The 12,600-nt window shown below is 40.3% G+C and overlaps 2 protein-coding genes across 2 annotated transcripts; both read right to left on the reverse strand.

Annotated features, from left to right (window-relative positions):
• Positions 1–654: 654 nt before the first annotated feature.
• LOC140936892 (RNA-binding protein 8A-like) lies at positions 655–8,821 on the reverse strand. The gene is made up of 6 exons (XM_073386396.1): positions 8,720–8,821; positions 8,587–8,646; positions 3,955–4,032; positions 3,236–3,372; positions 1,820–1,953; positions 655–1,383 (listed from the first exon to the last, which is right to left on the reverse strand). The coding sequence occupies exons 1-6, from the start codon at positions 8,781–8,783 to the stop codon at positions 1,350–1,352; spliced, it is 507 nt and encodes a 168-aa protein (XP_073242497.1). The 5' UTR covers positions 8,784–8,821; the 3' UTR covers positions 655–1,349.
• A 1,311-nt stretch (positions 8,822–10,132) lies between these two features.
• On the reverse strand, positions 10,133–12,566 carry LOC140938587 (uncharacterized). Its single transcript, XM_073388081.1, has one exon. It carries the CDS (start codon positions 12,509–12,511, stop codon positions 10,940–10,942), a length of 1,572 nt encoding a protein of 523 aa, XP_073244182.1. The 5' UTR covers positions 12,512–12,566; the 3' UTR covers positions 10,133–10,939.
• Between the last annotated feature and the right edge of the window lie 34 nt (positions 12,567–12,600).

Consider the following 12,600-nt stretch of genomic DNA (forward strand, 5'->3'; position numbering starts at 1 on the left):
TTTCGGCGAGTTTTGGATTGACAAGCCAATTGTGAAACAATAAATTGCTCACGTGGGATCTAACATACTGTAAGCATGATCAGCATATCTTTTGTCATTATTGCAAAATCATACCACACAACGAGCGTGTTTTGGCTTAACAGATTATTCAGCTATGTTACCATTTGCCTGGCCACACGCTCGCCCCAATAGTTTTGCATCCATGGCAAAATGGCGCCATTAACCTTTAAAGGGTCTATTTTATCATCTGTTTTCCTCCTGAAATAACACGTGGCCTCGCTTTTATCCCATCAATTCTAAAGAGCATGCAAAGATGGAGAGCAGCGTGAATGAGGTCTATTCTGTTCATCATTTTCATCGATATGCATGCATGTATGATATGCATATCACGTGTGATGATAATTATTTACACTTTTGACAGCTTGTTCAAATGAAGTTAGCTAGTATCTAGGGCTATAGCAAGATATAAAAAAGATTAAAAATAGTAACTCCAATTTGTAAAACTCTACAAGTACAAACTGCATAATTATTCTGATTGGCTTGTACACCTCCAACAGCTAACAGAGAGAAGCTGAGTTATATGCCAATAAAATGCAAAGTGTACTTGTTGAGAAAATATGCCCAAAAAACATCTTATATTATTTTAGAACAGAATACTGGCAAGGTTTTAATAGACAATAATATAAGACAATCACACTCTCTACAGCTGTATGATCTATGTCATCTGTTTGTTGACTCAGGGCTCTGCCTCTTGATACAAACCACAATAGTTTTCAGATAAAAATGACATCTTTATAGCATGTATTGTCACACATGTATCCAACAGCAAAAGGTTTTTTCACGTTTTAGCTACCGGTAACTAAAAAAGACGTCCCTGCTTGATCAAAAAGTATAACTGCAAACTTTATGCAAGTTCTCAACTGCAGATTACTGGCCTATGTGCCTTAAACTAGAACAAGAAAGGAAAGGAGTTTGCAAATGCATGCAAGACAAGGTGGTTATGACAGAATCCTGCTCCTTTTAGGTAACTCAAAATCTCCTTTTTTTGCCCTGCCTGGTACATGAATGCTAGCTCTAAGTTTTTCCCAGATTGGAAGAAAAAATGATGCTACAAAATAACCAGAGCGAGCAGCAAAGTAAAGTTGATTGCAAGAGGAAAATGCAATGATTTGTACAATGTTGCTTTCAAAAGACTGTTTGCATTCTCAAACAATGAAATATGATTACTGGTAATATCCTGTAAAAATGTCACTACTTATATTTCTAGTGGCATCAGCAAAGTAAAAAAAGGAAAGAAAACATGTCTCACGTGGCAATGAAGAACAGCTAATCGTTAAATAAAAATAGAACTAGTATCTTCTTGTATCCCGTCTTCGTCCCGACCTAGACAAACAAAAACAAAAATGTTCAAGAGCGAGACAGGAGAAACAGAATTCCCTTTTTAGGGGGGATAGGACAGCTTTCAAATACAGGCAGGGCAGTGTTTGCTGACCACGATTTATTATAAAAGACTTCAACCAGCATTCAAAGAAAGTAGTGTCCGATAGTTTGGGGCTAGTGGAATTTTGCTATTGGGCAAGTGAATTTTGTTCTCAACTTGCCCGATGGGTAAGTAAAGTTTTTTGCGACATTGAAATTAAAGAAGAACTGTGAAACCAATACTGCTCATAGAAAAGTTTTCAGTTGCAGCTACTTCAAATGACGTTTGGGCTAGTAATTGCTAGCTTCAGCTTGCCCAAATGGCAAGCTGTAAAACTGACTTTCTTTGCTCCCTGCTTCAACTAACTAACTTTTCAACAAAAGAAGTTGAGTTAATTACCCAGCGGTTTTCTGTGGTCCTTTTACAAATGCCCAGTCCACAGAAATCTTCTGCCCAAGGAGATCTGCCCCATTAAGAGCATCCATTGCCGCCTGTGCTTCCTTGTATGTTTCGTATTCCACAAGTGCATAACCCTGTAAAGTACATGTAGGAATTTTTTTATCATTACTTCAAAACAGTCTATATTTCTAGTTTGTTTATTGATATAAACAAGACATAACCTTGTGCATGCATTGATGTATGATCTTTCAGTTCAAGATGGCTGCCGTTCAGCGAAACGAATGCACCATAGGTTTGAACATATTCTTATTTTCTAAGCAATACCTTGCGAGAAAACACAGAAATAAATACACCAGATAATGTTTCATCAGCTTTATTGAGTGATTTTGCCTTCGAAATACCGTAAAATTCCGAAAATAAGACCCTCCATGAATAAGCCCCTCCAAATATAAGCCCCCCAAACTCGTAACGCAAAAAACCCTCCGTTAATTCGCCCCTCCAAATATAAGCCCCGCGGAGGCTTGTACTTGGGAAATTGCCCTCAAATACAAGGTAAAACAAAGCAAAACAGTAAATATTATTTACTTCCAACTATAAGGCTAGCCCAATCGATTTCAAAAAAATTAATGCAAATTTCCCTCCGCAGATAAGCCCCTCCGAATACAATCCCCTCCAAAAATAAGCCCCTCAAAAATGGGCCTTTGAATTTTACGGTACCTTGCTTAAGATGCCAATGTAAGCTTCCATTCCGTTTAATCTTTAGTATTAAAGCCAGGCGGCAACAATTTTCCGGTAAATTAAGCCAGGCAGAGAACACTGGGAGAACACTGCTTTTACAAATACGTAAATAATGATTTGGAAGTAGTACATCCACAAAGTCATTCTTTGTCTACCTGATTCCTGATCAAATTGGAATTTGGAAATGTTGATTTTTGAGGAGAAGGGAAAACCGGAGTACCTAGAGAAAAACGTCTCAGAGCAAAGGAGAAAACCAGCAGCAAACTCAACCCACAAAATAGCATCATCGCCAGGATTTGAACCCAGGCCACATTGGTGGGAGGCAAGTGCTCTCACCACTGCGCCATCCAATGCTCCTTTATATGGTTACCATGAAACTCAAAAAACCATTGACACAACAAATGCAGTGACATTTTAAACAACAATAGAGTCACCCAAGGGACAGAGCCAGATATCACAGTCATAGTCAGAGGTGACTCATTCTGATCCAAGAGCGGCAATCCTTTTGACCAGCAAAACACATCAGGAGCTGGGACCAGTTGCAGGAAAGCTCACAAGCATGATTGCTGCCATGTTTGTAACCACTGGAAATAGTTATAATGATATTTAAAATATCAGAGGCTGCACAGAAACCTGGAAATCAGCAACTCATGCACTTCTTATTTGGGAAAGACTTACCTTTAAGAAACCAGTTCTTCTGTCCAGATTAGCATGGAGGTTTTTTATTTCTCCATACTCAGAAAACGAGTCATGTATATCATCTTCTTGGGCTTCTTCGTGTACATTGGTGATAAACAAGATCCACCCTTCAACAGCTGTAATGAGATTGAAAAAGTGTCCAGTGCTTTATATTTATTTAAGCAACTAAGAGTATAGCTGTATCACCTAGCAGACATTTCACGACACGACCACTGGTTTCCTTGTGAAATTATGTCTGAGAAATGGGACCCAGATCTTGGCAATGTCGTGTCATCAGTATGGAATTTCTGCACTCTATTGTCAGACATCACCTCACGAGGAAACCAGTGATCGATGGTGTCACAAAATGTCAGCTGTTTTCTCAGGCTACATTGCTCACGTACAGCAGCAACATTTTTAGCTTTACAATTTTCTCAGATTGATTTTCTATAATGCTTTAACAGGTTTTTAAAGTTACACAAATAACAGTCATAGCTTTCACAACTTTGTTTTTCTCCCCCTGGGGAAAGTAGCCAGGGATTTGACATCTTGTATTATTAAAATAAGACATTGTGTTACTAGAAAAATGGCTAGGGCTCCCATTTCTACTGGCACGAGAAAAATCCCAGTTCTCTGGGCCTAAATAACAGCCCTGTGTGTTATATATTCTCTAGCATCAAGAATAAGCAGAGTTTCTTGTGGCAAATTTAAAAACTTACATCTAGCTGGGCCTGTTCCACTACTATCATCTGTTTCCATTGATTCATATTGTTCTTTAGAATGGGACAAAGAATCAGCTGAAATATTCAAACAATATTGTCAGGTAGTTTACAATGCAAGCTGCTCTGGTTTCTAAGCATCTTTAGAACAGCAGTAAAATCCTAATTTTTTAAACCCTAAGGACCAGTTATTTCAATGGAGTTTAGCTTGTCCTTAATAAAACTGTATTCTAAACCTGTTTTCAGTTTGCCAAACACTGTTGTTTCTATTCCAAGACTGTCTTAACTTTTTCAGATATTCGGGCCCATTCCACCATAAATCTGTGCTTGCTAACTCTTCCACTGTCAGGCCTCTTGTTCCAAGGTCGGCGGGGTTCACATCCGTAGGAACATAGCGCCACTGATTAGGAGCAGAGAACTCATGAATTTCTCCAACACGATGGGCTATGAAGGGCTTATACTGTCTACTTTGACCTTGGATCCAGTACGCCACATTCATACTGTCCACCCAGTATGTCACTCCATTTGTAGGTATCTTGAGTGCAGAGCAAACTTGTCTTGTTAATCGTAATCAGACTAGAGCACCCAAAAGCTCCAATCTGGGGATGCTCACTGCTTTCAATGGTGCAAGCCTAGACTTCAAAATAATCATTCAAGCGGTAATGTTGCCACCCTCATACACATGACGTGCGTAAACTACAGCTGTGTATGCGTTCTCTGAGGCGTCACTGAATGTATGAATGCTCAGTTCTTCCACCTTAGGACTTGGGTTTTTCAAACACCTTGGGATTTTTACAAGTTCAAGGTCTTTCAATTCTCGAAACCACTTTGTCCACTCTCGCTGATGATGTGTCGGCAACAGTTCATCCCAATCCCGTGCCTCCAGCCAAGCCTTTTGTATCAACAACTTGGACCTGATTACATAAGGTGATAAGAAGCCTAATGGGTCGTAAACTGATGCTGTTCGCCTCAAAACATTCCTCTTGGTGAATTCAAATCCATCTAACTGTAATGAGTGTCTAAAGGAAAATTTGTCGTCTGTGGCAGCCCACAGGACACCCAGAGTCTTGGTTGTTGGCAATTCTCTCTTCTCCAAGTCCACCTCAGAAGCAAGATCTTCTTCCGCAATGTCAGCAATTACATCCGGTTCATTAGAGATCCATTTGCGGATGTGAAAACCAGCCAAGTCCCCTAGTTCGGTTAGTTGCTTTCTTGTGTCCTTTGCATCATCCACCGTAGGTGCGGACGGCATCAGATCATCCATGTAACAGTGTTCTAGAACTGCATCAGCTCCCAGTGGGTAAGTCTCCTTGTGAAGTCTGGCATGATGTTGCCGAGTAAACTGGACACAAAATGGGCAGTAACACCCTCCAAAAATAAACCTCTTAAACTCATAAACCTTTGGTGTATCCCCACTGTCCAAGTTCCTGTATAAGAATCTGTGCAGAGCCCTGTGCTCTGGTCTAAGAAGTATCTGGTGATACATTTGGCTCACATCACCAGCCAATGCAACTGGCTCTTTTCTAAACTTAACTAAAACGTCCACAATGTCACTTTGCAACTTAGGACCTGGCAGTGATTCACTGTTCAAACTCTTTCCATTTTGCTGAGCTGAACCATCGAAAACAACCCGAACTTTGGTTGTGGCCTTCTCTGGCCTTACCACAGGGAAATGTGGAAGGAACCATTCTGACGGTGGTTTTGGCTCATCCTCTGGGACTTCTCGGATATATCCTTTACTTAAGTAGTCATCAACCACTGATTGGTAAGCCTGTGCCAGCTTCTCATCTTGCATTAACTTCTTCTCAACTGTGTGAAGGCGTTTCTCTGCCATCTGTCGGTTTGGCTGTAATTCTGGTCTTTCATGTTTCCAAGGCACCGCAACTTCATATCTTTCACCATCAAACCTGATTGATTCGTTCACTTTATCAAAGGCTAGTTTCTCTTCGGGGGAAAGTGGTTGCTCCACCTGCGGTGTGATCCCAATAGCCTCAAGGCTACTAAATTGTTTCAGCAGATAATTCAGATCTCCATCACTACACTCTGACTGCCTTATGCGATAGGTGTTCAGGTAACCTGTGTTACTTGTTCCAAGTCCCTCAGATGTACCAATGGTACCAATTGCTGTCCATCCTAATGCACACAGTCTGGCACTAGGTTCATTGTCAGCTCCACAAACCTCTTTCAAAGGAAACAACAGGTTGTAGTAATCTGAACCAATAAGAACGTCAATTTTGCTCCTTTTTTCAAGCTTAGGAAAAGGAATGTCTCTCAAATGTTTCCACTGGTCTTTGATTTGCAGCCAGTTGCTGGGTTTCATCCCACCACAGATGTTATTAGATGTTTTCACTACAATGATTGTGTCCACCTGACCATCCAGACTCTCCAAGCCAATCTCCATGGTTGCTGACATTAAATTGACCTTCTGTCCACTTGCAACATTGATAATTACTTTTTCCTTCCTACCATACAACCCCAGTTCCTCTACCACATCCTCATTAACATATGACAAATCACTGCCTTCGTCCAAGAAACAATAAACTTGCAAGCATCTCTCCCCAAGTTTCAGAATGACAGGAACAGTACGCAAGGCAATACTCCTCTGTGCGTGTTCTTGCACTGTTTCATACGTACTAGACTTGTTTTCCTCTGTCACGGGTGTGTCAGCCTTCCCCTCCATGGACCCAGAAGCTACTTTCTCCTCATGAAGTAACCGATGGTGTCTGTCCTGGCATCCGCCAATTCCACACTCTCTGTTCCAAGTACATGAGTCACCAAGGTGCCCTTTCCCCAAGCAACGGTAACACAGTCCAAGCTTCTTCGCCATCTCCCACTTCTTTCTATGTTCCATTCCCTTGAACATATCACATTTCGGAATTGGGTGTTTTGGGTTGTACACTTTACAGGGAAGATCACGTTTCTCTTCTGTGGTCCCGAAATAAGACTTAGTTGAGCTCTTTCCTCGTACACTTCCAATACTGGACAAACCATGCTTAATTTCTGATGCTTGTACCTGGTACTCAGCTTCCTCAGCAACCCAGTGACACAGCTCTTCAAGAGACTCCAAGCTTCCCTTTTCTTTAATCCATCGATAGTACTGGCTAAGCAGAGCTTGAGGAAGTTTTTCCAGCAGCAGTTGCGTACAATGTTCCTCCTTCCAGGTCAGCAAACTTCTTATTTTCCTTTAAAGAAACCACGGTCCTCTTCACCATGTCGGCAAATCTTTCTAGCTCTCTCGGATTATCACCGTTTATCGGCCTCATCTTACGTAGCCCATCGATATGGGCTTGAACCTGTCGCCTGTTTCCCCCATACTTTCCATTCAACCTTGCCTTAGCTGCTTCGTAGGCATGATCAGAGTAACCAAGCCCTTTCACCGTTTCGGCCGCCTCTCCTACTAAACAACTTTCGAGCCGCAACATTTTAAACTGAGCCGACATGACATTTTCCTTGTTTGGCGTTTTTGTCGATAATTCCGCAGCTAATTCGTTCAGAAGCTTTGTAATACTTGTGTTGAGGGTTCTTTTTTCTTTCTTTAACTCGTCTATTTTTCCATCCATAATTCCTCCAGCTTCAGTTCTCGATGAGCTTCCCACCAAATGTTTCCAAGTTCGAACGAGTCCCTTGTAAATTCCACAATACTGGTTCCGATTAGTCCAATTATTACACCAATGCGAATATCCGATTTCCGAAGGACCAAAATGTTCTTTCTATTCCAAGACTGTAAGCTCTTAACAGAACAAAACAAACCTATCTCGACAAATCTCGCATATATATCTTGACAAGTCTCGAGTCAAAGTTCCATCCAAGAGTCCGAGTTCAACAACAACGTCACAAGACCAAAACACATGATAATTGTCAGGACGTACATAATGTAACGCAACTCGAAATGTCACTAACAAATACTTTTATGTAAACATCATTTAATCATGAACAGTTTCATGAAAGCATATGGTGTAGACTAGAGAAGCCTTTTTCTTTTTAAAATAACCCTTTAAAGAAGATATCTGGAGGTCCAAAAATTTCCTAAACCACAGTCTAAGTTAAACATCGTTCCAATAACCAGCCTTCTCAAACCCCTCAATAATTAGAGGCAAAGTTGACTTTCTTTTCAAAAGTCAAACTCTGTATTCTTACCCCAGTTTCTCAAAAGTTCTGATTTTCTTAACCAATTTCCTTTTCCCAAGGGTTTAAAAGCTTGTCAGTATACAGTGTATTTCTGCAATTTACAGGTTCAAAAAATCTTCCTCAATCTGCAGATTTCAAATTAGTTCACAGCTTTGGTGTAAACAAAGTTTCCTGTTACTGACATAGTACAAATTTTGAAAACGTTGTGCTAGAGAGCGCATAAAGGATACTGTTTCCATCAATACCACAATTAAGTGACTTGTGGATTACTTCTACCACGAATTATACGCAATGATGACAAAAGCCCACGCCACAATTGTTGTTTTTACATGCCTGAGTACAAAGTGGTTGTGTTTTTGAGCTTTACTAGATGTTGGCAAAGCGGCAACATGTCTCAAGACCAGGCAACAGTGCTATTTTGAAATTCACGCAACATATCAAATAAGTGATAACATTTGTGGTGGAAGAGCAACGTAAAGTAACATTCATCTAAAGTGTTAATACCGGCTTTGAATCCTCTTCCTTTTCGCTTTGTGACAGCAGACTTCAATCTCTGAATACTATCTGCAAAATAATCAATGGCATAACTCTTGTATGGCGAACAATCCTCAGTTTAAAACAGTGTTTTAGCTCTTACCATCGCCTTCGTCTTCTGAAAAACCTCCTTTGTCTTCCACATCTACATCGAGCACGTCCGCCATTTTCTTTTCCGCGCGTGGTTTTAGCTCCAATGCGCATGCTTTACTTCTGTCAGCTTGAGCATTAGTTCGCGGGCTCACAAAGCGTTCGCGTTTCGCTCGCACGTGACCTGTACTTTTCAAAGGAACAAGGGTTTGGGTGGAAGGAAATTGTGGGTAAAGAATCTATTTCTGCATTTCTCTAGGGCCATCCAAACTCAAGTCTCCTTCACAAACGTCATTAAGGTCATGGCTCAATTTTCACTCACATTTTGTGACACCAGCACTGGTTTCCCTGCAAAATAACCCCTAAGAAACAACTGCCAAAATTCCATACTGATGACATATGGGTAGTGCTTCTGATTGGTTGTAGCAAATTTTTCTGGCAGCACAACCAATCAAAAGCACTACCCAGATCTGGGTAGCGACTTGTCATCAGTATGAAATTTCTGCACTCATTCCTAAGATGTCATTTTGCGGGGAATTTTTTCAAACCCAGTGGTGGGGTTGTAAAATGTCGGCTATTTTCATGGGCTGTCCAAACTTATGATAACAACACAATTTCTTTGTCTCTAGAGAATCTCTTGCGTAATCATAGCCTGCTCTTGGAAGTAAAGGCCGCAAGAAAGAACACGCGCACAAGAGGGAGAAAGGCTCCCTCTACCCTTGCGTGCCCGTTCTTTCTTGCGCCCACTACTTCCAAGCGCCTGCTATGCAGGCTAGCATAATCAGAAACGTTTATTAAAACACAGCCTATTTCCTTGGTGGCTATGCCATAGTTCAATATTGTGTAGTGGGCTTTTAAAAAATAGGCAAGATGTCACAGGTATCCCTAATTCACCATGTCAGCATTAATTTTGTTAAAAATTAATACAACTGGTACTGCTATTGTCCGTGTTTTGCATATTCTATATGAACCCTATAAATCACAATGTCATGTAATATTACCAGATGTATATATATTGTTTTTATTTACAACGAGTCCTCACATGAATGAGTTTGGGATGGCAGTGAAGAAATAACAGTGTGGAACATCAACCATCCCTCCCCTCCCCCTCACCCCCCAGGCAGTGTGGTCACCTTTCTGACATTGTTCTGTTCATTCCTACATGCTTTTGCTTCTAAGATTGCAAATAGAAGAATCAATACTGGCAACTGCGTAAATATCAATGTGTGTAATTGAATGTCACTATGTGTATAATCACTAGTAAAAGCAAGATCTCAGTACTATTTCTGAAGCTGGAGTTTATCAAACCCAAAAGAGGAAGTCAGCGTCAGAAACCGTCATGGATGTATACATGACTGACAAAAAGCATAAACCTGGATCACATTAATATTACTCATAAACTAAAAGAGAAATTTAATGGTAAAATAGAATAATTATTTACAATGAAAACAAGTTTTAGTGTTGACTATCCAACACATATAAATGCCGTTTGGGAAAAAACAATACCTTTTTGATCTCCACTTGAGTTAACTTAGGCTGATTCTCAGACATCCCAGGTCGTTCGAGGTCCCTTAGAGGGAGGGAAGCAAAGGGACTGCACAAGACCTCAGATGTCTGAGAAATCAGAATCAGGCTACACTTCAGTTTGGACCCTACTAAAATGTTAACTGTGCTAACTACTAGCCAAAGTTAAACTTAAGCACTTGAGTAGTAAGAAGCAAAAGACAGAAAGTACAAATGCAGTGTTGTTTTGGTGAAAGGTATGTACAGGGGTAAAGAAAGACCTTGAATATTACCTATACACTTGCAATCTACTACGAAGTGAAAGCACTGAATGATATACTACTGTATTACTGCAGTATATTCCCTGGTTATTTCATAGACATATTTTAATAATCCAGTTTACTGGAAGTTTCCAATGACTAACAGATTAAAAGTACTGAAGATGCCTCTTTACCATGTTAGGCTCCACTGGAAGTGAATTCATACATGTTTATCCACAAATTCCAATGAGACAAAGACCTGTTTACAACTTTTTCTATTGTTTATTCTCAAATTTCTCGAACCTTCCGGCCACTAATTGTGAATACTTTACTACAGGTCAAGAGTAACCTTGTATAAATGCATCATAATTTGGTGTTTGTTATTAAGAGGTAATTCTAAATACAATAATGGAGTATTCGCCGGTAGTCAGTTCATTCCTTTTAAAAAAATAAAACTAAAGTTGTTTGTTTCAGTCATCACTATCTTCTCCATTGTCATTTGATGTGTAAAGTGATTGATTTCTCCTCTTGAGCTTCAAGACCTTCCTCTGAGGCTCTAACTTTTGACAATCTTCAGGAAATTCCTCTGTCATCACACTGTCAGATCCCTTATCATCACAGTGAGAACTATCACTTGCAAATAATGCAATCTCAGTACCCAGTATACAAGAATTTGAAGGCTTTGGAAGTCCAAGATGAGATCTTTTGATTTGACCTGATTGAGTTGTGTCATTAATGCCTACGTTACTTTCACTAACATCCTTGTTATCATCATCCTCAACATCGTCATCACTGTCAATTCCAATTTCATCAGGATTTCTGGATGACGCAGCACTAGGTGCACAAATATTATCATCATCACTAAGATCAATTTCTTCAGGATTTTTGTATGTTTCAGCAGCCTTCTTCTCAGAGTAACAAGGATTCTTGATTCCAAGCATAGAACAATAGGTTTCAGTTTGAGGATTAATCACAGGTAGAACTTGCTCCATGTTAATTTTCTTTGAGTGGCTTGGATTAAAAGGTGCTGTAGTAATCTTGAAATTCTCAGGAATGTTAGGTGGATTGCCAAACACTTTTCCGACTTCTTCAACTACTTTTTCATCAGGTGTAAACCTTGACAGCTGTTCAGGATTTGGAAGGACAGTGAAGTGTGAAGTCATGTTGCTGAGAGGGTCTGTAAGCTTTGAAATCGCAAGCCACTCAGGATCATAACACAGTTGTAAAGGAGCTTTTGTTGGACCCAAATCGATCACTTGTAAAAACTCACGTCTTGGGAGGCACTTATCTAATGCAAGGAACTTTGTGAATTTACGACCATCTTTAGAATCATGAGGTACCAATGCTGGAAATTTGGTGTGCATGTGGGCAGCAAACCAGTACGTAGGCCTTAACAGTGTGAGAAGTTCTCCAGCTGGCGGACTTCCCAGTGTATTTGACTCAATTTCTGACCTTAGATATTCTTTATACCTGTATAGTTCCTGTACGTTTCCATGGTGATATACGCCTAGTGGCCAGTCATGTGACATAAAGATATCAATGGGCTGAGAAAGAATTTTCAATTTGAAAACATCCAAACTTCTGACATGATAAGCACTGCGGACTGTAGAATTATTATACGGTGGCCTCTCAAAATGTCCCTTGTTATAATCGTGGCCCTTATATATACCGGAAAGACCTGCAATTCGGATGTCACCAAAATTCACAACTCCAGCGTACCCCAGATAGTAAATATTGGGGGCTACCCATCCCCCGTAGGGAAGTTCCCATAGGTGATTTGAGGCCTCATGATTTCCTCCAATAAAGATCGTAAGTAAAGGAGCTTTCTTTTCACCGGAGTAATACTTGTAGAACGTCTCCATGTGCCGATACTTCAGTGGAACAGCCATGCAGCAGAGGTCGTTCTCATTCCGAACGGCCTGAAAGTCTCCGCAGCAAAGAAGCAAGTCAACTTTGATGCTTTCTTTTCTTTCCAAGTGCTCCAAGGTTTCATAAATCTTGTCAAGTTCACCATGGCAGCAGCCTTCAATAGCAATTTTCATGATGAATGATTTTGATACCAAAATTATCACAATTTTCCTGATTACACACTCATGGACCTCATGAGGGGCACTGCAGGAAACTAGCGTGA

This window comes from Porites lutea, chromosome 5 (genome assembly GCF_958299795.1).
Source record: "Porites lutea chromosome 5, jaPorLute2.1, whole genome shotgun sequence".
Taxonomy (NCBI): Eukaryota; Metazoa; Cnidaria; class Anthozoa; order Scleractinia; family Poritidae; genus Porites; species Porites lutea.

Coding starts and splice junctions, on each gene's coding strand:
- LOC140936892 (XM_073386396.1), bottom strand. CDS start 8,783: ATGGCGGACGTGCTCGATGTAGATGTGGAAGACAAAGGAGGTTTTTCA. Junction 8,647..8,719: donor TTCAGAAGACGAAGGCGATG/GTAAGAGCTAAA, acceptor ATTATTTTGCAG/ATAGTATTCAGAGATTGAAG. Junction 1,954..3,235: donor GAAGAACTGGTTTCTTAAAG/GTAAGTCTTTCC, acceptor TGTACTTTACAG/GGTTATGCACTTGTGGAATA.
- LOC140938587 (XM_073388081.1), bottom strand. CDS start 12,511: ATGAAAATTGCTATTGAAGGCTGCTGCCATGGTGAACTTGACAAGATT.